We start from the raw sequence: 22,460 nt of genomic DNA, 5'->3' as shown, positions 1-22,460 counted from the left end.
ATTTTGGATGCCCTCCAGGACAGTTAGTTCATCACCATTAGTCTTCAGTTGACGTCTATTCACAGCCTCCATAGGTTGGTACGGACACATTGGTTACAGCACAAAGGTATTCGGGGGGTTATAAATTGCTTTACACTTCAACTTTTTTGTTGTTGCTTAAAAATTAACTGTTCACACACTGTATCCCAAGGTTGTGTCCCATCTACAGCTGCCTGTCACTCTCCTTTGTGCTTATACAGTAAATGACTCCCATTAATTAAACCATGTTGACATACTCAAAAGCCACTTCTTTTGAACATTTGAAATCAAGATAAAGTGTATCTGTAGTGGTTATTTCCATGTAAATCAGCACTATTCTATTAAGTATCTACATTTGTGTAAAGTGTATTTCTGCAAGTAAAACATTTATTTTTAAAACCGTATAGGCTTTTTAAACATATTTGGCGTTGGTTGATTTCAAACAAACACAAGGCAATTATCTGAATAAATAAAGTCTTTATTTTACATAAAATAGGTTTTCTCTTATAAAAAATTGCATATACACAAGTTTGTAGAAAAACACACAAGTGCACACTTTGATACAAAAGTTATTCATCCAGTACAAAAACGCTGTCACATGTCTAGAACAAAATATTATAATATACAGGTTGCATGTGGGCTGCCTAGTGTAATGTTAGTGTATTCCCCTAACAGATGGCGTTTATGGGACCTGATACTATTCTTCATCATTCGTTTATCTACAACTGGTCACCTCGATATTTGTTCTACGAACTGGCTCATTCAGTCGCATTTACACATTATTGTATCAACGGGGCAAAATGTTGAATACAGAATGGGGTGACAGGACAAAAGTCAGCAGTTTAGACATCCTCGCTCGTCTCAAATCCAGTGCAGTTCTAACGTTTGGAAACGTGCGAGTGTTGCATTTGTGTGCATGAGCACATTGCTGGAAACGGCCCTCTGTGTGTCCAGTGCTCATTCGATGAACTCGGATTCTTCACAGGCACCAGCAGACAACGTATCTCTGACCGGTACCGGTCCAGTGCTGTCCATTCAGCACCAATCCTTAGTAGTCAGTGAAGCACCTGTAATAGAATAATAACAGTTATGAGTCACAAGCATACACCAAAAATGAATACAATTCAGTCACAAGATGTGTTGGATAAAAACTGAGGGTTTTCAACCAGAAGGTAATCAAGAAAAAGATATAGAACTCTTTTCTAATGTTATGTATCTATGCTGTTATCATAAAGTGTCAGAGATATATAAAAAAAACAAATTTAAACTGGAGGCCCCTGGTTTGGCTGAGGGGCCCATGGGTATGTAAAAAAAAAAAAAAAAGTTGAGTCTGAAAAAAAAAAAGTTCGTACCTGATTCATATCTGTCGAACCATGTGGTGAAGTCCAGCAGCTCTTGCTCCTCAGAGCTGAGAGGCTCGTAGCTGCCTTCATCAGAGGAGTAAGCAGAACGAGGAGACTCCGTGCCTGCAGAGTACGCGTTGGAGACCGATGGAGACGAGACACCGCACTGCAACACGGCAGACACGGCGTCGTGCTCGTCCAGCAGCTGCTGAAGCGCTCGGATGTACTCCACTGCCGAGCGCAGCGTCTCCACTTTGCTCATCTTCTTGTTCGCCGCTCCGTTCGGTACATGCTGGCGAAGCGTCTGGAAGCCCATGTTCACCTGCTTGACGCGGTTTCTTTCGCGCTCGTTCCGTCTGGCCACCGCCATGGGCTGCTGTTGAGGGATAGTATAGCCGAGTCCGTTGAAGGTCAGTCTCCTCTTGCACCTGAGTAGCTCTGGGCTGCTCGAGCGCTGTCTCTTCAGCACTTTACACTCCATGTCCTGCTTCGCATGAGGCAGGAGGGTCTCCGAAAACGGCTGATAAAACGAGTCTTGCGTTATTTGCGTCGTGGAGATGACAGTTGCCTCCATGTCGCGTCAAATAAATAGATAAATAGATGAGGTGAGGAGTTTGCAAGTAATGCGCCGCTCTCGTGCCTTTCGCGTGGCTCGCAAGAAGCGATACACCTGTTAGGAGAATGATTTGAGGGGAAAGCAACTTGCTCTCCCTTTTCTACACGTGCGCCACACCTCCACCCCCTTTCGGGCCGCACGCTCCTAAAGGAAGACCCCGCCCCCTGTATGAATCCCCTGCTCGGGCTTCGCGCGCCGGGCGCGTGGCTTTGACAAACTCAAAGGAACTATTCTGTGCGCTCACTGCGCCACGCTTATGAGGCATTGCCCATCTCTGTGGAATGATGCTCACCCGGCGCACGCGTAGGCCTACATGTTCCGTGTTGTGGAATGTAAAACGTGCAGTGTCAACTATTGATATTAAATAAAACGATGGAGTGACGTCAGTTTATAGAAGTTCAAGTATAATGTACCCGTTGTCAGTCTGCGGTGTGGTTTATTACCTAACAGCATAAGACTTACATGTTATTAACAAAAAGTGCCAAAAAGTAGGCTATCATGGTACAAAATAGACTATCAAAGAACCGTCATCAACATGGAACTGCCACAGTTTTGATAGGGGCATTATGCAAACAAGTAGCCTGAATGAGAAATTTCATTTGAATATAATCACTTTTATCCTCTAGATTGCATAGCAGCCTATGGAGGAAAAATATGTTTTTAAAGACTTTTTTTGACCATAGTTAATATTTTGATCCGATTTTTCATTGTCGGGATCATATGTCTCCACAAGAATAGTAGGCAACTGAAATCGCCTATTTTTGTGGATCAGCCGGTCCTAATTAAAAAGAAAAAGAAAAAAAAAGAACTTATTAACTCATGTCTTAACAAGGCTTAGGTTTCGGGGATATAAAATAACATTGTCTCAATTTAAAGATAACAAAAGTCAACGGAAAGCTTTTACAATGTGTTTGTGCTTGCGCGCCGTCGCGCGCGTGCCAAACCCCAGATTGCTCCAAGCTGAACCGTCAGTCATAATAATAAGTATAGGGTACTGTAAATCTCGTTCAAACAAATCAACTGACATAGACAGCATGCTAGGCTACTTAATTTATAATGAAGTAAACATCGAAACATTAATGAACAGATAAAAAAAAAAAAAAAAAATAATAATGTCAGATTAAAAGAGTGTGAAAAATATAACTAAGCTATATATATAAAAAAGATATACTGTGTGTGTGTGTGTGTGTGTGTGTGTGTGTGTGTGTGTGTGTGTGTGTGTGTGTGTGTGTGTGTGTGTGTGTGTGTGTGTAAATTGCTACTTGTGTTGTGTTGAAGTAAACATGAAGGCCTTTTTTTTTAGCTAATTAGAAGCAAGTATTATCTGACAATACAAGACTTGGTAAATTCCATGGTACTTTGGCATGTGGATAACTTTATTGGACAATTACTAACATGATAAAGCCAGGACTCCATAACAGCAAGACTTTAGCCCTCCACAAATAGTTCTCAAACAAAATGTGTAACGTAAATGATTGGATCACCCCCTAGCGGCGACAATATGTTTCTACAAGACAGTATATCCACTGAACAAATTTCTTACTGTAGATTAGACAACAAAAATGTTGTGTATTTTCACCTAAACAACGTTTGATTGTCCATTCTAGACAAAAAAAAAACAAAAAAACATTACCTATATTAAATAGGATGTAGGCACCTAGTTCATTGGTTTGGAGCCATAACAATTTGCAATGTCGAAAATATTAAGACAGTATTTTTTGTGCTTACAGTCAAGTTGATTATTCATTAATTTATCAATCACATAAACCTTTTACATCAAGTCATGTCATTTTTTTGTTGTTGTATTGATTCTTTGTTGCATTATTATTTCAGATGTCCTCCCTTCAGGTCTAGGCATCAGCAGCTGCACACAAAAATGTAATTACAAAGAATTATGAAAGGCAGAAGAATAAGTGTGTGTTGTATTTCTCTGTAAATGAATGCATTTACTTCTAGGGAACAGCCACTCTGTCCTTCGTTGGTGACCATAACGGCAAGTTTGATTCTCCTCTAGTCCTCTATAAGACAGAACACAGTATTCAGTCACCTGATTTGATCTTAATACGATTAAAAACAAGATGAGCCAAACATATAATTCAATAAAAGAATATGACTATACAACGAAAGCAAAAATGCTCTGTTGAGAACACAAAAGAGGACAAATCAAATGACAACTTACACATTAAATGGGTTTGTTCCGGAATCGTCTAACCATTCTTGCCAGTCATTCCATTCAAAGTAGTCATCACAGTCCTGGGCCTTGCAAGGACTGTGGACAGTCTGGTACAACCCCTGCCACTGCTCTGTCAGTGTGTTCAGTCGTTTCATAATCTCCCTTATCACTTTCCATGCTTTCTGGATGTCTTCTGGGGTTTCAACTACAGGAAGAAACATTTTGAAGTATGATATAATAATTTAGATTTAATGTATATATGAAGAAGACCTAGTGGTGACAACATTAAGAAAATGTACATTACCAACATTACGTACAATGCAGGCTACTGGTACAGTGGTTGTTTTTTTGTGAGCTATTGCTTTTTCCAGTATTATCGCGGGTCCTAGCTCTTGCCTGATCGTTCCAATTATATTCCTCTGACCTTTTCAACTTTGGTGATATCTCAGCCGTCTCTCTTTCTACAGTCTTTCTAAAAAAATGTCCCGCTTGTGCACTCGCTTTCTCAATACCTCTCCAACAAAAATGTGTTATATACTGCTCCTGCGTTTTTTAACATTATAAAAGCCCATAGAAAGAGGTCTACATGGAATTTTCAGTCCCAGTCCAGTTAGATTCTGTCTCGTTTTGGTGTCTATAGGCTATTTTTTTCCACGCACGTTGCTTCATATCTCAAGTGACAGAATTCTGCGTGCTGTTATTATAATATTTTGCCGAGCAGATATCTATATCTTCCCTCCTGCATCCACAATCAGCAATTCAAAACTTGTCCTGCGCCGCACTCTATTTCATCGGAGTTTCATCGCCGCTCAGTCTGTTTTTACTGGATATTTGGTTAAATTGATGCAGCCTTTGTGACCATCAGAGACTTCTTTCAGGAATATTAAAAAAATCTTTCTAACCCCAATACATTAACGGCAACGGCCGTACACACGTTGACAAGAGAGTCGAGTTTAGGCAGAAGGGTGACCTCTGACCCGAAGTATGACATATGACCCTTCCACCGGAAGTCGACTGTCTCGTGAACATGCACACGGCCGTTGCTGGAAGCCAGGGATTATAGTTTATAAAGTTTTAAATAAGGATATTTTTCCTACAGAAATCCATAGCTTCACTTCTGAAGGCATTTGTTAACCCACTGGAGTTGTATAGATTACTTTTATGATGGATGGATTCGGTTTTTGGAGTTTAAAAAAAATCGGACACTATTCAAAGCCATTACAAAGCTGGGAAGAGACTGGATGTTATTTAATATAACTCCTATTGTGTTTGATTGACAGAAGATAGACATATACACCAAGAATGGCTTGAGGGTGAGTTATTCCTGTAAAAGGACAAATATAAAATAAAAACTGGCACACAAAAAAGGCAAAAAGTTAACGTACAAATGTAATCAAAAAGAGGGGTCTTACGGTCACTCTCTTTGCAGCGGATCTCAATGAACTGATCCTCATCATCACAGCGTTCTCTGAGCAGAAAACGTTTGTTGCCACAGCACAGCATACACTGGTCTTTTCCTATCCAGTATGGAGAGTATAAGGAGCATGTCCTGATGACAAGCCTGTAAAGCGACAGTTTTACAAGTCATACTAGTCATCCAAGGTAATATTCACGATCAAATCAGTTTAAATTAGCTTTTTGAGCAAATTATTCTGGTATCTGGGTTGATGATGCTTTGCACATTCCCTTACAGCAAACAGAGTGAATAAATCCAAATGTATTTCGTTATTTTGTCTAAAAAAAGACAAGCATAAGCATTCACCTGTGGAAGAAACCATGTGGAATCTCAGGTAGGAGGTATACATGGATGTTGAGGTCTTCTGTACTGTCTGATTCCCACTTTTGCTTTACCTGTTCATTGTCTGACAGGCAATTCGGGAAAAGACAAGCATCTGGCTCGTACACAATTGGATTTGAGGCCACCCAGTCTTTTTTGGGACAGAATTCGTTGGCTTTTGGATTGAGAGGACTGTTAAGTTTGGTTGACAAACATACATCAAAGTGTTTTAGTAGTGAAAGGAGACTCCCCTCCTTCTTTCTGGACCCAACAACCTCCTCAATTAGCTCTTCGTCATTCTTGCCGTAACTCTTCTGGAGCTCAGTCCGCACAAGGATCCTAATAGCCACATTGCTTAAGGATGCTCTGTCTTTATAGTCACTGATCCATCTTTTCTTCTCTTTTCCAATTGCGTTTTCTGACTTCAGCTGTGCACTGGAAATCTTGTTCAGTTCCTGGACCAGGTCATGTCTCACAATAGTCTGTGACAGAATCAAAGGAAATAAGTGATGAAGGATTTTAAGTGATACACGGATTAGCATTGCCATTCAAAGACATTTAATGTTTGTATGAACCTTGAACAGTGAGATGAGGAATGCTGGTTTCACAAACACAGAACCTGCCAATTCTGGGATTTCCTTGTACCACATAATGACGCCAATTCGGTGAAGATAGTGAAGAATTAACCTCAGTTTGTCATCGTCCAGTGTATCATGTCTATTCTTCAGTTCAGGCAAGAGGACATTTTGACTCACAATTCCTGTTAATAGGTGCAAATTTCAGACTTTAGAAAATTATTAATTAAAGAAACTAATTTAAGAACAAACTAAACAAAAAACTACTCACCATGCTCTGGAATATCACCGTTCTTCACAAGGTCGTAGATATCCTTCTCCACATCGTAGTAGCTCCTAGGTAAAGTCTTTTCAATGTTGGGGAATGTATCTTTGTTCAAAACATCATTTTTGATGCGAGTAAGTAGTCTGTCTATGTCCTCCTGTTTAGTGCAATCTATAAGTATAAATTCAAGGACCTAAAAACGAAAGGAAATGAAGCAGATCATAGCAGCGCGTTTCATTGGATGCATATTTTAAGACAGCAATACAAAACCAAATTACCTTCAGTTTGTACTCAGTGAGTCTTTCGATTTGATGCATCTGGTCGTAGTTCAAAGTTGGGTTGTCCCCATCCTGGAGGTTCTTTCTCCGCTGCTCTAAGGCATCTGTGTGCTTTTTAAGCATTTCCTTCACCCTATCTTCGATGTGTTTTTTCTTTTCATTCACCTCAGTCTCTGTGCACTGGTCAACATGAGTGCCTACAAGCAGGACCACTGAGTCTGGTATCTTAAGCTGTAGATTTTTGATCCAGAACTCCACGTTCACTTTGAAACTCTGGTTGTCCGTGTTGTAACTAAAATAAATGAATAAATATTAATATTAATATATATATTAATTTAAATAAAGTAATTTTAACTTAAAGTTAATCTTAAAGGGGTCCTATTATACCCTTTTACGAAGTCTTGATTTTGTTTTTGGGATGTTCTAGAATATGCTTTCATGCTTGACTATTCAAAACATACATTATTTTTCACATATTTTACATTATTACACAGCACTTCTCTTGTGGAAGTAAAATAATGACAAATGTTTTTGAAACAAAAACGCTTGTTGAATTGCACTTGCTTGCATTTTAATGCATTGTATTTTTGGGGCTTGTATTTTTACGGGCTGGAATTCAACATGGTTGTAAATTTAAGCTGTGCATATTTCAATTCAAAACATTTCACACGTTTTCATTTTGAAAAATTCAATGATCCATATTCACCTTTCAGATTTCACTTCCAAAATATTCATTCTGTTTAAAAATATATTTCTATTATATTATTCATTCTGTTTAAACCTATAATATTCGACAGCCAATTTTCGCTCCATTTTATTTCGCTTCTACAAATTTTCGACAGAAAATTCAACATTATGGGAACATTATGGAATGGCAGGAATATCAGTGCCGATTGATAATCTCCATAGCTGTTAGTCGACCTCATCAGCAGGAGGTGCTGTTGATGAAGACTAGAGCAACAGATGAGAGAGTCATTCATTCAAAAAGCGGATTTACAGAAATGGAGCAAGCGGTGAGTATTTGTGATGATTATCAGGGCCAGTATATATATGGAAAAGCTGATAAGCTGTCTTTACATTTAAGTCTTCACATTTAGTTTTGCACATGTAAGCAGCTTTCTCTACCGTGAACGAGATTATAATGTTATTCCCCGATGCTGATGTCAAGATAAAACTTTAAATCATATATTTCTCTCGGTTGTTTAGTTTTCTTAACTTTATATCGCAGCGCTGTGCTGCAGAACTGGGGATTCCCTTAATTGTCAGCCTTAGGAAGGTCAAACAAATGAGTTTTGAAAACGGGGTGGAAAAAAACAGCGTCTCTTCAACATAGCGACAACACTTTCTTCTCTAATGAAGCTCAACCAGGCCTTGTCCGCTTTTTTACATTTTCCGTGGGTGGGAATTATTTTAATGAGTAACATTGTGACTTCATAAAATCCAGAAAAATCGCATTGTAGTCCAAACAAGCCGTTCGTTGTAGTTCTTGAAAAGGGGATTCTGTTAAATAAAATATCTCCCTTTGGACTTTGAGCTTTGTAGCTCAAACAAAGATGTAGCATTTTTTTATGCTCAACTTTACACACTAACAAAGTTGAAAACGTGAAAAGCATAATAGGACCCCTTTAAAAAAAGATCTAAAAAATTATTTAATATATAAATAACAATAAAGTTAATCTTGTATGACAAATATGTGAAAATTCACAATAAAAAAAATCAATTGTAAAAATGTGAGAGGAGTTAAATGAATGTTAATTGTGAATCCTTCTTGTTAATAGAGGAATGAATTTTCATTGACTTGTATAAGGTGTTTAGTGGTTAGAGTACATTGAACCGTTTGATCTAACAGTAGAAAAAAGATTAAATGAAAAAAAAAATTACTGCTTTACCTGGAAAGGTTGATGGCAAGTATGACAAAGGCTTGAGCTGTTATAAAAACATGATGGGTGATGTAGTATTCCTCTTGTCCAGCAAAGTCCCAAAAGAAGAAACGGATGCCATCTCTATCAACTTCACTGATATCGATCCCTACTGTACGATCAGCCTCTTCCACTGGTACAGGGCAACCCTGCTCCAGACTGCGGCACAGAGTGGATTTCCCTGCCATGGACTTCCCCAGAAACATGGTCTTCACAGTGTAGACATGTGGGGCGTTTGCCTCAAGCATTGAAAAGTAACTCTGGATATCTCTCAATCCCCCAGTACAGACCTCCACAGGTGGCTTTCTAAGAGGGTTGCCATTAGCTTTGAACAGAGATAAACTAGTGTTTTGAAAGAGCTTTTCTGGTAGCTCATTCAACTGGTTCCTCTCGACATAAAGTTCTTTAAGGTGTGAAAGATCCACAATAGGATCCAAATTCTTCAGGCAGTTGTTGGACAGGTTCAGATAGGTGAGCTCTTGGCACCTGTTCAAATCGATGGGTAGCTTTTCAAGCCGATTGGTGCTCAACTTTAAGAACTGAAGTTTCCCCAAAGATGGAAATACATTTTCTGGAATGGTTTTGAGACTGTTCTGATTCAAATAAAGTTTCTCCAATTGGTGTAACCCTCTAATCTCATGGGGGAAGTCAGTGATCTCATTCCTGCTCAGGTTAAGCTCTTTCAGGTTTGTCAGTTGCGAGATGCCAGTGATTTGTTTGAGTCTGTTACGCTGTAGATCTACCCTGACAGCTTCTCCACCTCCCTTGAGTAGCTCAGTGGGAAGTGTTTTTAACTTCTTTCCAGAAAAGTCATAGTCCTTTTTGCCATTTTGATTTCCTATGGGAATATCATTGTTAATGTAAACACGTCACGCGCGCACACACACACACACACACAGACAACACAAAGTGTGTCATTTTATGCTTATTATATATATATTTTTAAATAACCAACATACTCCTAGCATCGTCAGATGACTTGGAGAAGCAAGGCATACATATTTCAACATAAATAATGAGTGTTTTCATTCTAAACAGAAAAAAAATAATTCAAACTCAACGTGAGTTTGTCAACAATAACAATTATATCCACTATAATGATACATTGATATACAGCACGAAATGTTACATGACATGATATGATAAAGCAAATCCGGAGTCGCCCTCACTGTACAGACAAACTAATTATAATAACCTATATGGTGTTCACTTTTCTTAGGAAATAATACATTCACACGAATCATTAGCATTTCTTGAAGATAAAGATAAAAACTGTGAACATACCATTTAAAGTGGGCATGTTGTTGAGATGCTAAAGAAACTCTTTCGCTCGTCTGTGTGTCTGGTAAGTAATCTACTTCCTTATGTCCCGTGGATCTGAGTGGTGACGGACTTTTAACATACGCCTGGATTTACTTTCATTTTCAAGAAAATGCAGCGGTATCGGTTTCAGATTCTCTCACGTGATTTACACAATGCAGCACTGCAGTGCCATCATCTGGCTAAAAAGTGCAACAGTGTGCTTACGAAAAGACAGTAGCAATGAAGTAGGCCTGACAGATAGGCCATGAAGTCAAATTGACCATTCTTATTTTTCATGGACTATTGCAGTATTTCTTATAAAGGATTTATCTGTGCACATCTTTTTTAATTATTATACATGATCCATTGTAAACAATCAAAATAACTTTCCCTCCCACATGCAGCAGCTTGTTTGAGATGTGCCTTGCCTCGCCTGAAATGTAGACGAGAGTAGGCGGCTGCAGTGAGGGGAGGAGTGAAAAAAGTGCAGGCAAGACCGACGGACAGTTCACTGAACTTCTCTCTTCTCGCTGTGGATCAGACACCTGTGAGATCAAAGGCGGATATCGCGGGATTCACGCTCGTGCATGGTGTTGCTAATAAACTGGATGTAATTTAAGTTATGTTGCTTTTAAATGAAAATAAATATAAGGAACAAGACCCCCAAAGTACTTATTTAACATACCAAAGACGTGTTTATCAATCATTTTACTTTAATTAGCCTACAGACATGTTTTTTTATATTTTTATAAATATGACAACAATCAAATAACCCATCACACTGTCAGAGAGTTTGGGAATAGCCTACTCACACATAATTTACACATACAAACATGATATCAGAGTTTTAAAATCAAACATTTTAAAAGAGAACAATACATTATGGTCGTTTAAACCAATGAGCATTAAGCTGTGTCGTCAGCAAGTCTCCCATCATGGCTTTTGGTCAGCGCCGGCCACTGCGCTGGACTGCAAGAATCCGACAGTTTTTTGACATACATCAGCATGACATCAGAGCAAGTCGGACCGCACTCGGACACATTAGGCTTGTTTGAGATGAGCAAAATCTGCGCAGAACCGATCACCGGTGATCACCGCGAGATGCGTGCCGGTTAGAAATGTGTCCGAGTACGGTCCGCCTTGCTCTGATGTCATGCTGACGTATGTCAAAAATCTCTCGCGATCGCAAAGCGCACCTGTCGGATTCTGCAGTCGAGCGCAGTTGCTCTCCACTGACTGCGCTGATCAAAAGCACGATGGGAAACGACTTGCTGACGACACAGCTTAATGCTCATTAACAACTGTGATGTATTGTTCTCTTTTAAAATGTTTGATTTTAAAACTCTAATATCAGGTTTTATGTGTATATGTTATGTGTGAATATTCCCAAACTATCTGACAGTGCGATCTCTTTGGGTTATGCAATTTAATTTGTATAAAAAAAAAAAAAAAAATAAAAACACATATGTCTGTATTAAAGAAAAAAATATTGATAAACATGTATTTGGAATGGAATTAAATAACAAGTACTTTGGGTGTATTGTTTATTTTATTTATTTTCATATAAAAGCAACAGAACTTGAATTACATCCAGTTTATTAGCAACAGTGTGCACAAGCGTGAATCCCGCGATATCCATCTTTGATCTCGCAGGTGTCAGATCCACTACGAGAAGAGAGATCTGTCCGGCTTGCCCGCACTTTTTTCACTCCTCCTCTCACTGCAGCCGCCTACTCTCGGCTACATTTCAGGCGAGGCAAGGCGCATCTCAAACAAGCCTATTTCTAACCGGCATGTATCTCGCAGTGATCACCGGTGATCGGTTCTGCGCAGATTATTATGGAAAGCCAAAAGAGCCACAACGTGTGAAACTGTTGTGTTAGCGCAATTTACACGTCAACACGCAATTTACATGTTAAAGGCAGGGTAGGCAGGTTTTTTCTAAAAAACGTTTCCCCACATTTGTTTACATAATTAAAGTGTAAGTACTCTGAAAAAGAGAGTATAAAAATCGAGTGTCTGTAGTCCTCTCAGGGCTGCAATAAACACAGCTACTTATTTCCATTCACTCCCACCCCCTCCCTTCTGGGCTCCTTCCAAAGCCACACCCCCAAAACACATGAACGGGCGATGCCGACCGCTCAGCTTGGAGGACGCGTTTGCCAGCGCCGAGCGGAGAGGAGCGCAGTGCATGTAGTGACATCATGTCAGAATCACATGTAATAAAATACATAACTTTATCATTATGAATATAAACAACTAACATGGCTGTTAGTACTCACTATCAAGCTAGCATATCGATAATGGTAAAGTTTAAAATATATTGAGTTTGATTCGGTAACGAGCTAGTAACAGGTTGCATTGATACACGTTTTCCCATTACCATCAGTTACACTGTGATGAAGGTGAATTTCGTGTAAGATTCATAATATATACGGTGTTTTGCATGTGAGAGCTTCCACGATGAAAGCACTGTTGGCCGAAACTGACTCTCGTCTGACTTCTTGCTTTATCCAAAGACTTTTTGGTCATAGCCTTTTCGAATACTGTCTTTTTTTTGCCTTGTTTGCCTTCGCTGACTGTATATGCAGGTACTGGGAATTTTGACTGCTCTTTCTCTGCCATAATTGTGATTCTTCCTAGCTTCCGTGCCTCTTCGCCTCCTCGAGTCAAACGGGTGTGCGCATGTGGGCAGCTCCTGTAGCAGCAGGGGTGGTAGCCATGGTAGCGAGGGAGAGTGACAGTCGCCCAGCCAGTGTTTATTGCAGCCCTGAGAGGACTACAGACACTCGATTTTTATACTCTCCTTTTCAGAGTACTTACATTTTAATTATGTATTGGTATATAAAGACAGAAAAGTTTTTTTAGAAAAAACCTGCCTACCCTGCCTTTAAATGTTTTGGCACTTTTGGCCTTCCATAGATTTTGCTCATCTCAAACAAGCCTAATCTCTTCTCTGATGATGACGTGTTCAGAGCACCTGAGAAGCCCCGTGGTGAGGAGCAGAGAGTTCGCTCAGAGCATCACTCCGCAGAAGTAGCAGTGCTTCGCCTTCTGAGAACATAGTTCCCAGTATGTATACGGTTAGAAGATGGCTGTGTCTCATGTGACCTTGTTATTTGTATACGCTGTGACTATACAAATCACAACATGTAAATAGGAAAATGTTGGCGTTATTTTGTATTAGGAGCAGTATGCTAGCTGGAGCCGTTTACCTCCAGTCTTTGTGCTAAGCTAGGCTAGCGGTGGGTGCGTCAGACAGAGTTACGGCACGCACGGAGATGAAAAGGGTATGTATGGACTTATCTAACTCTGGGGGATACGGTGAATAAGCTAAAGTCCCAAAAAGTCGGCGTGTTCCTTTAACCATAAGAAAAGTAAATTTCCTGCTAAATTAATTTTTTTCATCTCAGTTTTTAGTGTTTATTTAAAATGCTTTTATTTTAATCTCCAATCTGTTATTTCAATGATCAGACACAATTATTTCAAGAAGTGTAAAGCATTCTGGCTCGCCTGTTTGTCTCCTGTTCTGTGTGTGGTGGAAGGGGTGTGTTGTGTTCAGCCCTGTTTTTCTTAACGTTTCAATGTGTTTCTTCATCTATTTGCGTAATTTGCGTAATACGTAATTGCGTAATCATCTATTTGCCCACATTGTCTTGAACTATATGCTGTATAGCTGTGTGTTCATTGTCATTTTTAAACATAAAAAAACGCCATTATTTTATATGAAAATATTTTAGTTTGCCTTTTATATATATATTTTTATTACATCAGATAACAAGCTGTCATATGGTCATGTTACAACGTGATCCTCACGTTATAAAGTGCCCCACATATGGGGCATGTTGTCACATTTCACTTCCATTCACAAGACCACATATTTGTACTAGATGTGTGAAATTAATGTAGAAAAAAAAAACAATACTCTGAACCCCATGTGGGTTTACACAAATTCAAAAAGTCTCCCCTAATGTTTATTTTTCCTCTATAGTTGGCAAGAAATGCTAAGTGAATGTTGCAAGCAATGAGTTTTTGTGCATATGCTATAAATTTAAAGATATATATTAGTTTGTCTTTAACAATAGATACAAAAATAAAGAGATACAATGTAAAACAATAAGAGAAACTTATTTGGTATATTAATTAGAGTAGCAGTAGCACTGAATCCAGAGACATCCTGTACAATAGCGTATGTGGTCACTATCATCTCTGCACAATGCAGGCTATATGGAAAAATGACCTTGCTCAATAGATTCAACTGCAGCATATTAAAGAATATATTTTTTGCCTTTTATTATGATAGGAAAATTATAGTATCAAGAAAGTTCGATGACCCTGGACTTGAACTCGGGTTGCCCAAAGCTAAAAAAAATATTATAAGGGGACTGACAACTAGGCTATTGAGACTAGTAACTTCCTTCAGTTTGATAAATATTAGAACCTTATTGTGTAAGAAACATAGGGGGAACGGAATCCGACGGCAAATAGTTCAGCTGTCGAAATCCGTTCCCCCACTCCCATTATGAGAGGTGTTGATGTAATGGCTTAAAAAATGCTGATTCTATTTTTGTGAGTGTATGGAGCTTAAACAGCATCAATTTGATAAATATAAGAACCTCAGTGTGTCAGAAATATGGGGGGAACAGGATCCGACGGCAAAAAGAAAAACAGTTGTCAGAATCCGTTCCCCCACTCCCATTATGAGAGGTGTTGATGTAATGGCTTAAAAAATGCTGATTCTATTTTGTGTGTGGATGGAGCTTAACTTGCAACAGTTTAAAGAATATATTTTTTGCCTTTTATTATGATAGGAAAGTATAGTATCAAGAAAGTTCGATGACCCGGGACTTGAACTCGGGTCGCCCCAAAGCTAAAAAAATATATTATCAGGGGACTGACCACTAGGCTATTGAGGCTAGCAAAATGCTACAATTTAATAAATATTAGAACCTTATTGTGTAAGAAACATGGGGGAACGGAATCCGACGGCAAATAGTTCAGCTGTCGAAATCCGTTCCCCCACTCCCATTATGAGAGGTGTTGATGAAATGGCTTAAAAAATGCTGATTCTATTTTTGTGTGTGGATGGAGCTTAACTTCCGTCAGTTTAAAGAATTTTTTTTTGGGGGGCCTTTTATTATGATAGGACAGTATAGTATCAAGAAAGTTCGACAACCCGGGACTAGAACTCGGGTCGCAATAAGCTGAAAAACAATGAACAGCAGTGCACTGACCACTAGGCTATTTTGTTCTAGTAATAAGTTGCAATGTGATAAATATTAGAACCTCACTGTGTAAGAAACATAGGGGGAACAGAATCCGACGGCAAATAGTTCAGCTGTCGAAATCCGTTCCCCCCCTCCCATTATGAGAGGTGTTGATGTAATGGCTTAAAAAATGCTGATTCTATTTTTGTGAGTGTATGGAGCTTAAACAGCATCAATTTGATAAATCTAAGAACGTCAGTGTGTCAGAAATATGGGGGGAACAGAATCCGACGGCAAAAAGAAAAACAGTTGTCAGAATCCGTTCCCCCACTCCCATTATGAGAGGTGTTGATGTAATGGCTTAAAAAATGCTGATTCTATTTTGTGTGTGGATGGAGCTTAACTTGCAACAGTTTAAAGAATATATTTTTTGCCTTTTATTATGATAGGAAAGTATAGTATCAAGAAAGTTCGATGACCCGGGACTTGAACTCGGGTCGCCCCAAAGCTAAAAAAAATATATTATCAGGGGACTGACCACTAGGCTATTGAGGCTGGCAAAATGATACAATTTGATAAATATTAGAACCTTATTGTGTAAGAAACACAGGGGGAACGGAATCCAACGGCAAAAAAAAACAGCTGTCGGAATCCGTTCCCCCACTCCCATTATGAGAGGTGTTGATGTAATGACTTAAAAAATGCTAATTCTATTTTGTGTGTGGATAGAGCTTAACTTGCATCAGTTTAAAGAATGTATTTTTTGCCTTTTATTATGATAGGAAAGTATAGTATCAAGAAAGTTCGACAACCCGGGACACTTGAACTCGGGTTGCCCAAAGCTAAAAAAAATATTGTCAGGGTACTGACAACTAGGCCATTGAGACAAGTAACTTCTTTCCATTTGATAAATATTAGAACCTTATTGTGTAAGAAACATAGGGGGAACGGAATCCGACTGCAAATAGTTCAGCTGTCGAAATCCGTTCCCCCACTCACATTATGAGAGGTGTTGATGAAATGGCTTAAAAAATGCTGATTCTATTTTTGTGAGTGTATGGAGCTTAAACAGCATCAATTTGATAAATATAAGAACCTCAGCGTGTCAGAAATATGGGGGGAACAGAATCCGACGGCAAAAAGAAAAACAGTTGTCAGAATCCGTTCCCCCACTCCCATTATGAGAGGTGTTGATGTAATGGCTTAAAAAATGCTGATTCTATTTTGTGTGTGGATGGAGCTTAACTTGCAACAGTTTAAAAAATATATTTTTTGCCTTTTATTATGATAGGAAAGTATAGTATCAAGAAAGTTCGATGAGCCGGGACTTGAACTCGGGTCGCCCCAAAGCTAAAAAAAAATATTGTCAGGGGACTGACCACTAGGCTATTGAGGCTAACAAAATGCTACAATTTAATAAATATTAGAACCTTATTGTGTAAGAAACATAGGGGGAACGGAATCCGACGGCAAATAGTTCAGCTATCGAAATCCGTTCCCCCACTCCCATTATGAGAGGTGTTGATGAAATGGCTTAAAAAATGCTGATTCTATTTTGTGTGTGGATGGAGCTTAACTTGCATCAGTTTAAAGAACATATTTTTTTGCCTTTTATTATGATAGGAAAGTATAGTATCAAGAAAGTTCGACGACCCTGGACTTGAACTGGGGATGCCCAAAGCTAAAGAAAATATTGTCAGGGGACTGACCACTAGGCTATTGAGGCTAGCAAAATGCTACAATTTAATAAATATTAGAACCTTATTGTGTAAGAAACACAGGGGGAACGGAATCCGATGGCAAAAAAACAGCTGTCGGAATCCGTTCCCCCACTCCCATTATGAGAGGTGTTGATGTAATGACTTAAAAAATGCTGATTCTATTTTTGTGAGTGTATGGAGCTTAAACAGCATCAGTTTGATAAATATAAGAACCTCAGTGTGTCAGAAATATGGGGGGAACAGAATCCGACGGCAAAAAGAAAAACAGTTGTCAGAATCCGTTCCCCCACTCCCATTATGAGAGGTGTTGATGTAATGGCTTAAAAAATGCTGATTCTATTTTGTGTGTGGATGGAGCTTAACTTGCATCAGTTTAAAGAATATATTTTTTGCCTTTTATTATGATAGGAAAGTATAGTATCAAGAAAGTTCGACGACCCTGGACTTGAACTCTGGTTGCCCAAAGCTAAAAAATATATTGTCAGGGTACTGACAACTAGGCTATTGAGACTAGTAACTTCCTTCAATTTGATAAATATTAGAACCTTATTGTGTAAGAAACATGGGGGAACGGAATCCGACGGCAAATAGTTCAGCTGTCGAAATCCGTTCCCCCACTCACATTATGAGAGGTGTTGATGAAATGGCTTAAAAAATGCTGATTCTATTTTTGTGTGTGGATGGAGCTTAACTTCCGTCAGTTTAAAGAATTGGTTTTTTTGGGGGGCCTTTTATTATGATAGGACAGTATAGTATCAAGAAAGTTCAACAACCAGGGACTAGAACTCGGGTCGCAATTAGCTGAAAAACAATGAACAGCAGTGCACTGACCACTAGGCTATTTTGTTCTAGTGATAAGTTGCAATGTGATAAATATTAGAACCTCATTGTGTAAGAAACATAGGGGGAACAGAATCCGACGGCAAATAGTTCAGCTGTCGAAATCCGCACCCCCACCCCAATGGTGAGAGATGTTGATGTAATGGCTTAAAAAATGCTGATTCTATTTTTGTGAGTGTATGGAGCTTAAACAGCATCAATTTGATAAATATTAGAACCTTATTGTGTAAGAAACACAATTCTATTTTGTGTGTGGATGGAGCTTAACTTGCAACAGTTTAAAGCATATATTTTTTGCCTTTTGGTTCGACGACCCGGGACTTGAACTCAGGTCGCCCCAAAGCTAAAAAAATATATTGTCAGGGGACTGACCACTAGGCTATTGAGGCTAGCAAAATGCTGCAATTTGATAAATATTAGAACCTTATTGTGTAAGAAACATAGGGGGAACGGAATCCGACGGCAAAAAAACAGCTGTCGGAATCCGTTCCCCCACTCCCATTATGAGAGGTGTTGATGTAATGACTTAAAAAATGCACATTCTATTTTGTGTGTGGATAGAGCTTAACTTGCATCAGTTTAAAGAATGTATTTTTTTGCCTTTTATTATGATAGGAAAGTATAGTATCAAGAAAGTTCGACGACCCTGGACTTGAACTCGGGTCGCCCCAAAGCTAAAAAAAATATATTATCAGGGGACTGACCACTAGGCTATTGAGACTAGCAAAATGATACAATTTGATAAATATTAGAACCTTATTGTGTAAGAAACACAGGGGGAACGGAATCCGACGGCAAAAAAACAGCTGTCGGAATCCGTTCCCCCACTCCCATTATGAGAGGTGTTGATGTAATGACTTAAAAAATGCTAATTCTATTTTGTGTGTGGATAGAGCTTAACTTGCATCAGTTTAAAGAATGTATTTTTTTGCCTTTTATTATGATAGGAAAGTATAGTATCAAGAAATTTCGATGACCCGGGACTTGAACTCGGGTCGCCCCAAAGCTAAAAAAAAATATTGTCAGGGGACTGACCACTAGGCTATTGAGGCTAGCAAACTGCTACATTTTAATAAATATTAGAACCTTATTGTGTAAGAAACATAGGGGGAACGGAATCCGACGGCAAAAAAACAGCTGTCGGAATCCGTTCCCCCACTCCCATTATGAGAGGTGTTGATGTAATGACTTAAAAAATGCTGATTCTATTTTGTGTGTGGATGGAGCTTAACTTGCATCAGTTTAAAGAATTTATTTTTTGCCTTTTATTATGATAGGAAAGTATAGTATCAAGAAAGTTCGACGACCCTGGACTTGAACTCTGGTTGCCCAAAGCTAAAAAAAATATAGTCAGGATACTGACAACTAGGCTATTGAGACTAGTAACTTCCTTCAATTTGATAAATATTAGAACCTTATTGTGTAAGAAACATGGGGGAACGGAATCCAACAGCAAATAGTTCAGCTGTCGAAATCCGTTCCCCCACTCCCATTATGAGAGGTGTTGATGAAATGGCTTAAAAAATGCTGATTCTATTTTTGTGTGTGGATGGAGCTTAACTTCCGTCAGTTTAAAGAATTGTTTTTTTGGGGGCCTTTTATTATGATAGGACAGTATAGTATCAAGAAAGTTCGACAACCCGGGACTTGAACTCGGGTCGCAATAAGCTGAAAAACAATGATCAGCAGTGCACTGACCACTAGGCTATTTTGTTCTAGTAATAAGTTGCAATGTGATAAATATTAGAACCTCACTGTGTAAGAAACATAGGGGGAACAGAATCCGACGGCAAATAGTTCAGCTGTCGAAATCCGTTCCCCCACTCCCATTATGAGAGGTGTTGATGTAATGGCTTAAAAAATGCTGATTCTATTTTTGTGAGTGTATGGAGCTTAAACAGCATCAATTTGATAAATCTAAGAACGTCAGTGTGTCAGAAATATGGGGGGAACAGAATCCGACGGCAAAAAGAAAAACAGTTGTCAGAATCCGTTCCCCCACTCCCATTATGAGAGGTGTTGATGTAATGGCTTAAAAAATGCTGATTCTATTTTGTGTGTGGATGGAGCTTAACTTGCAACAGTTTAAAGAATATATTTTTTGCCTTTTATTATGATAGGAAAGTATAGTATCAAGAAAGTTCGATGACCCGAGACTTGAACTCGGGTCGCCCCAAAGCTAAAAAAAATATATTATCAGGGGACTGACCACTAGGCTATTGAGGCTGGCAAAATGATACAATTTGATATATATTAGAACCTTATTGTGTAAGAAACACAGGGGGAACGGAATCCAACGGCAAAAAAACAGCTGTCGGAATCCGTTCCCCCACTCCCATTATGAGAGGTGTTGATGTAATGACTTAAAAAATGCTAATTCTATTTTGTGTGTGGATAGAGCTTAACTTGCATCAGTTTAAAGAATGTATTTTTTGCCTTTTATTATGATAGGAAAGTATAGTATCAAGAAAGTTCGACAACCCGGGACTTGAACTCGGGTTGCCCAAAGCTAAAAAAAATATTGTCAGGGTACTGACAACTAGGCCATTGAGACAAGTAACTTCTTTCCATTTGATAAATATTAGAACCTTATTGTGTAAGAAACATAGGGGGAACGGAATCCGACTGCAAATAGTTCAGCTGTCGAAATCCGTTCCCCCACTCACATTATGAGAGGTGTTGATGAAATGGCTTAAAAAATGCTGATTCTATTTTTGTGAGTGTATGGAGCTTAAACAGCATCAATTTGATAAATATAAGAACCTCAGCGTGTCAGAAATATGGGGGGAACAGAATCCGACGGCAAAAAGAAAAACAGTTGTCAGAATCCGTTCCCCCACTCCCATTATGAGAGGTGTTGATGTAATGGCTTAAAAAATGCTGATTCTATTTTGTGTGTGGATGGAGCTTAACTTGCATCAGTTTAAAGAATATATTTTTTGCCTTTTATTATGATAGGAAAGTATAGTATCAAGAAAGTTTGACGACCCTGGACTTGAACTCAGGTTGCCCAAAGGTAAAAAAAATATTATAAGGGGACTGACAACTAGGCTATTGAGACTAGTAACTTCCTTCAGTTTGATAAATATTAGAACCTTATTGTGTAAGAAACACAGGGGGAACGGAATCCGACGGCAAATAGTTCAGCTGTCGAAATCCGTTCCCCCACTTCCATTATGAGAGGTGTTGATGTAATGACTTAAACAATGCTAATTCTATTTTGTGTGTGGATAGAGCTTAACTTGCATCAGTTTAAAGAATGTATTTTTTGCCTTTTATTATAGGAAAGTATAGTATCAAGAAAGTTCGACAACCCGGGACTTGAACTCGGGTTGCCCAAAGCTAAAAAAAATATAGTTAGGGTACTGACAACTAGGCCATTGAGACAAGTAACTTCCTTCAATTTGATAAATATTAGAACTTTATTGTGTAAGAAACATAGGGGGAACGGAATCCGACTGCAAATAGTTCAGCTGTCGAAATCCGTTCCCCCACTCCCATTATGAGAGGTGTTGATGAAATGGCTTAAAAAATGCTGATTCTATTTTTGTGAGTGTATGGAGCTTAAACAGCATCAATTTGATAAATATAAGAACCTCAGTGTGTCAGAAATATGGGGGGAACAGAATCCGACGGCAAAAAGAAAAACAGTTGTCAGAATCCGTTCCCCCACTCCCATTATGAGAGGTGTTGATGTAATGGCTTAAAAAATGCTGATTCTATTTTGTGTGTGGATGGAGCTTAACTTGCATCAGTTTAAAGAATATATTTTTTGCCTTTTATTATGATAGGAAAGTATAGTATCAAGAAAGTTTGACGACCCTGGACTTGAACTCAGGTTGCCCAAAGGTAAAAAAAATATTATAAGGGGACTGACAACTAGGCTATTGAGACTAGTAACTTCCTTCAGTTTGATAAATATTAGAACCTTATTGTGTAAGAAACACAGGGGGAACGGAATCCGACGGCAAATAGTTCAGCTGTCGAAATCCGTTCCCCCACTTCCATTATGAGAGGTGTTGATGTAATGACTTAAACAATGCTAATTCTATTTTGTGTGTGGATAGAGCTTAACTTGCATCAGTTTAAAGAATGTATTTTTTGCCTTTTATTATAGGAAAGTATAGTATCAAGAAAGTTCGACAACCCGGGACTTGAACTCGGGTTGCCCAAAGCTAAAAAAAATATAGTTAGGGTACTGACAACTAGGCCATTGAGACAAGTAACTTCCTTCAATTTGATAAATATTAGAACTTTATTGTGTAAGAAACATAGGGGGAACGGAATCCGACTGCAAATAGTTCAGCTGTCGAAATCCGTTCCCCCACTCCCATTATGAGAGGTGTTGATGAAATGGCTTAAAAAATGCTGATTCTATTTTTGTGAGTGTATGGAGCTTAAACAGCATCAATTTGATAAATATAAG

At 38.7% G+C, this 22,460-nt stretch overlaps 2 protein-coding genes across 2 annotated transcripts; both read right to left on the bottom strand.

Moving 5' to 3' along the window:
* Positions 1-481: 481 nt before the first annotated feature.
* Positions 482-2,097, bottom strand: ascl1b (achaete-scute family bHLH transcription factor 1b). The gene is made up of 2 exons (XM_084406149.1): positions 1,371-2,097; positions 482-1,085 (listed from the first exon to the last, which is right to left on the bottom strand). The coding sequence occupies exons 1-2, from the start codon at positions 1,933-1,935 to the stop codon at positions 1,054-1,056; spliced, it is 597 nt and encodes a 198-aa protein (XP_084262275.1). The 5' UTR covers positions 1,936-2,097; the 3' UTR covers positions 482-1,053.
* Positions 2,098-3,332: 1,235 nt separating this feature from the next.
* LOC311287201 (malignant fibrous histiocytoma-amplified sequence 1) lies at positions 3,333-10,378 on the bottom strand. The gene is made up of 10 exons (XM_084403888.1): positions 10,249-10,378; positions 8,935-9,802; positions 7,046-7,337; positions 6,774-6,960; positions 6,503-6,687; positions 5,913-6,409; positions 5,563-5,711; positions 4,157-4,355; positions 3,928-3,995; positions 3,333-3,841 (listed from the first exon to the last, which is right to left on the bottom strand). The coding sequence occupies exons 1-10, from the start codon at positions 10,262-10,264 to the stop codon at positions 3,828-3,830; spliced, it is 2,475 nt and encodes an 824-aa protein (XP_084260014.1). The 5' UTR covers positions 10,265-10,378; the 3' UTR covers positions 3,333-3,827.
* Positions 10,379-22,460: the final 12,082 nt, after the last annotated feature.

Source organism: Rutilus rutilus (genome assembly GCF_951802725.1).
Source record: "Rutilus rutilus genome assembly, chromosome: 3".
In the NCBI taxonomy this organism is placed as follows: Eukaryota; Metazoa; Chordata; class Actinopteri; order Cypriniformes; family Leuciscidae; genus Rutilus; species Rutilus rutilus.
The sequence above is the reverse complement of the archived record's forward strand: the minus strand, read 5'-3'. Positions and strand labels throughout refer to the sequence as shown.

Coding starts and splice junctions, on each gene's coding strand:
- ascl1b (XM_084406149.1), bottom strand. CDS start 1,935: ATGGAGGCAACTGTCATCTCCACGACGCAAATAACGCAAGACTCGTTT. Junction 1,086..1,370: donor GTTCGACAGATATGAATCAG/GTACGAACTTTT, acceptor ATTCTATTACAG/GTGCTTCACTGACTACTAAG.
- LOC311287201 (XM_084403888.1), bottom strand. Junction 7,338..8,934: donor CTTGCCATCAACCTTTCCAG/GTAAAGCAGTAA, acceptor CATTTATTTTAG/TTACAACACGGACAACCAGA. Junction 6,688..6,773: donor CGGTGATATTCCAGAGCATG/GTGAGTAGTTTT, acceptor ACCTATTAACAG/GAATTGTGAGTCAAAATGTC.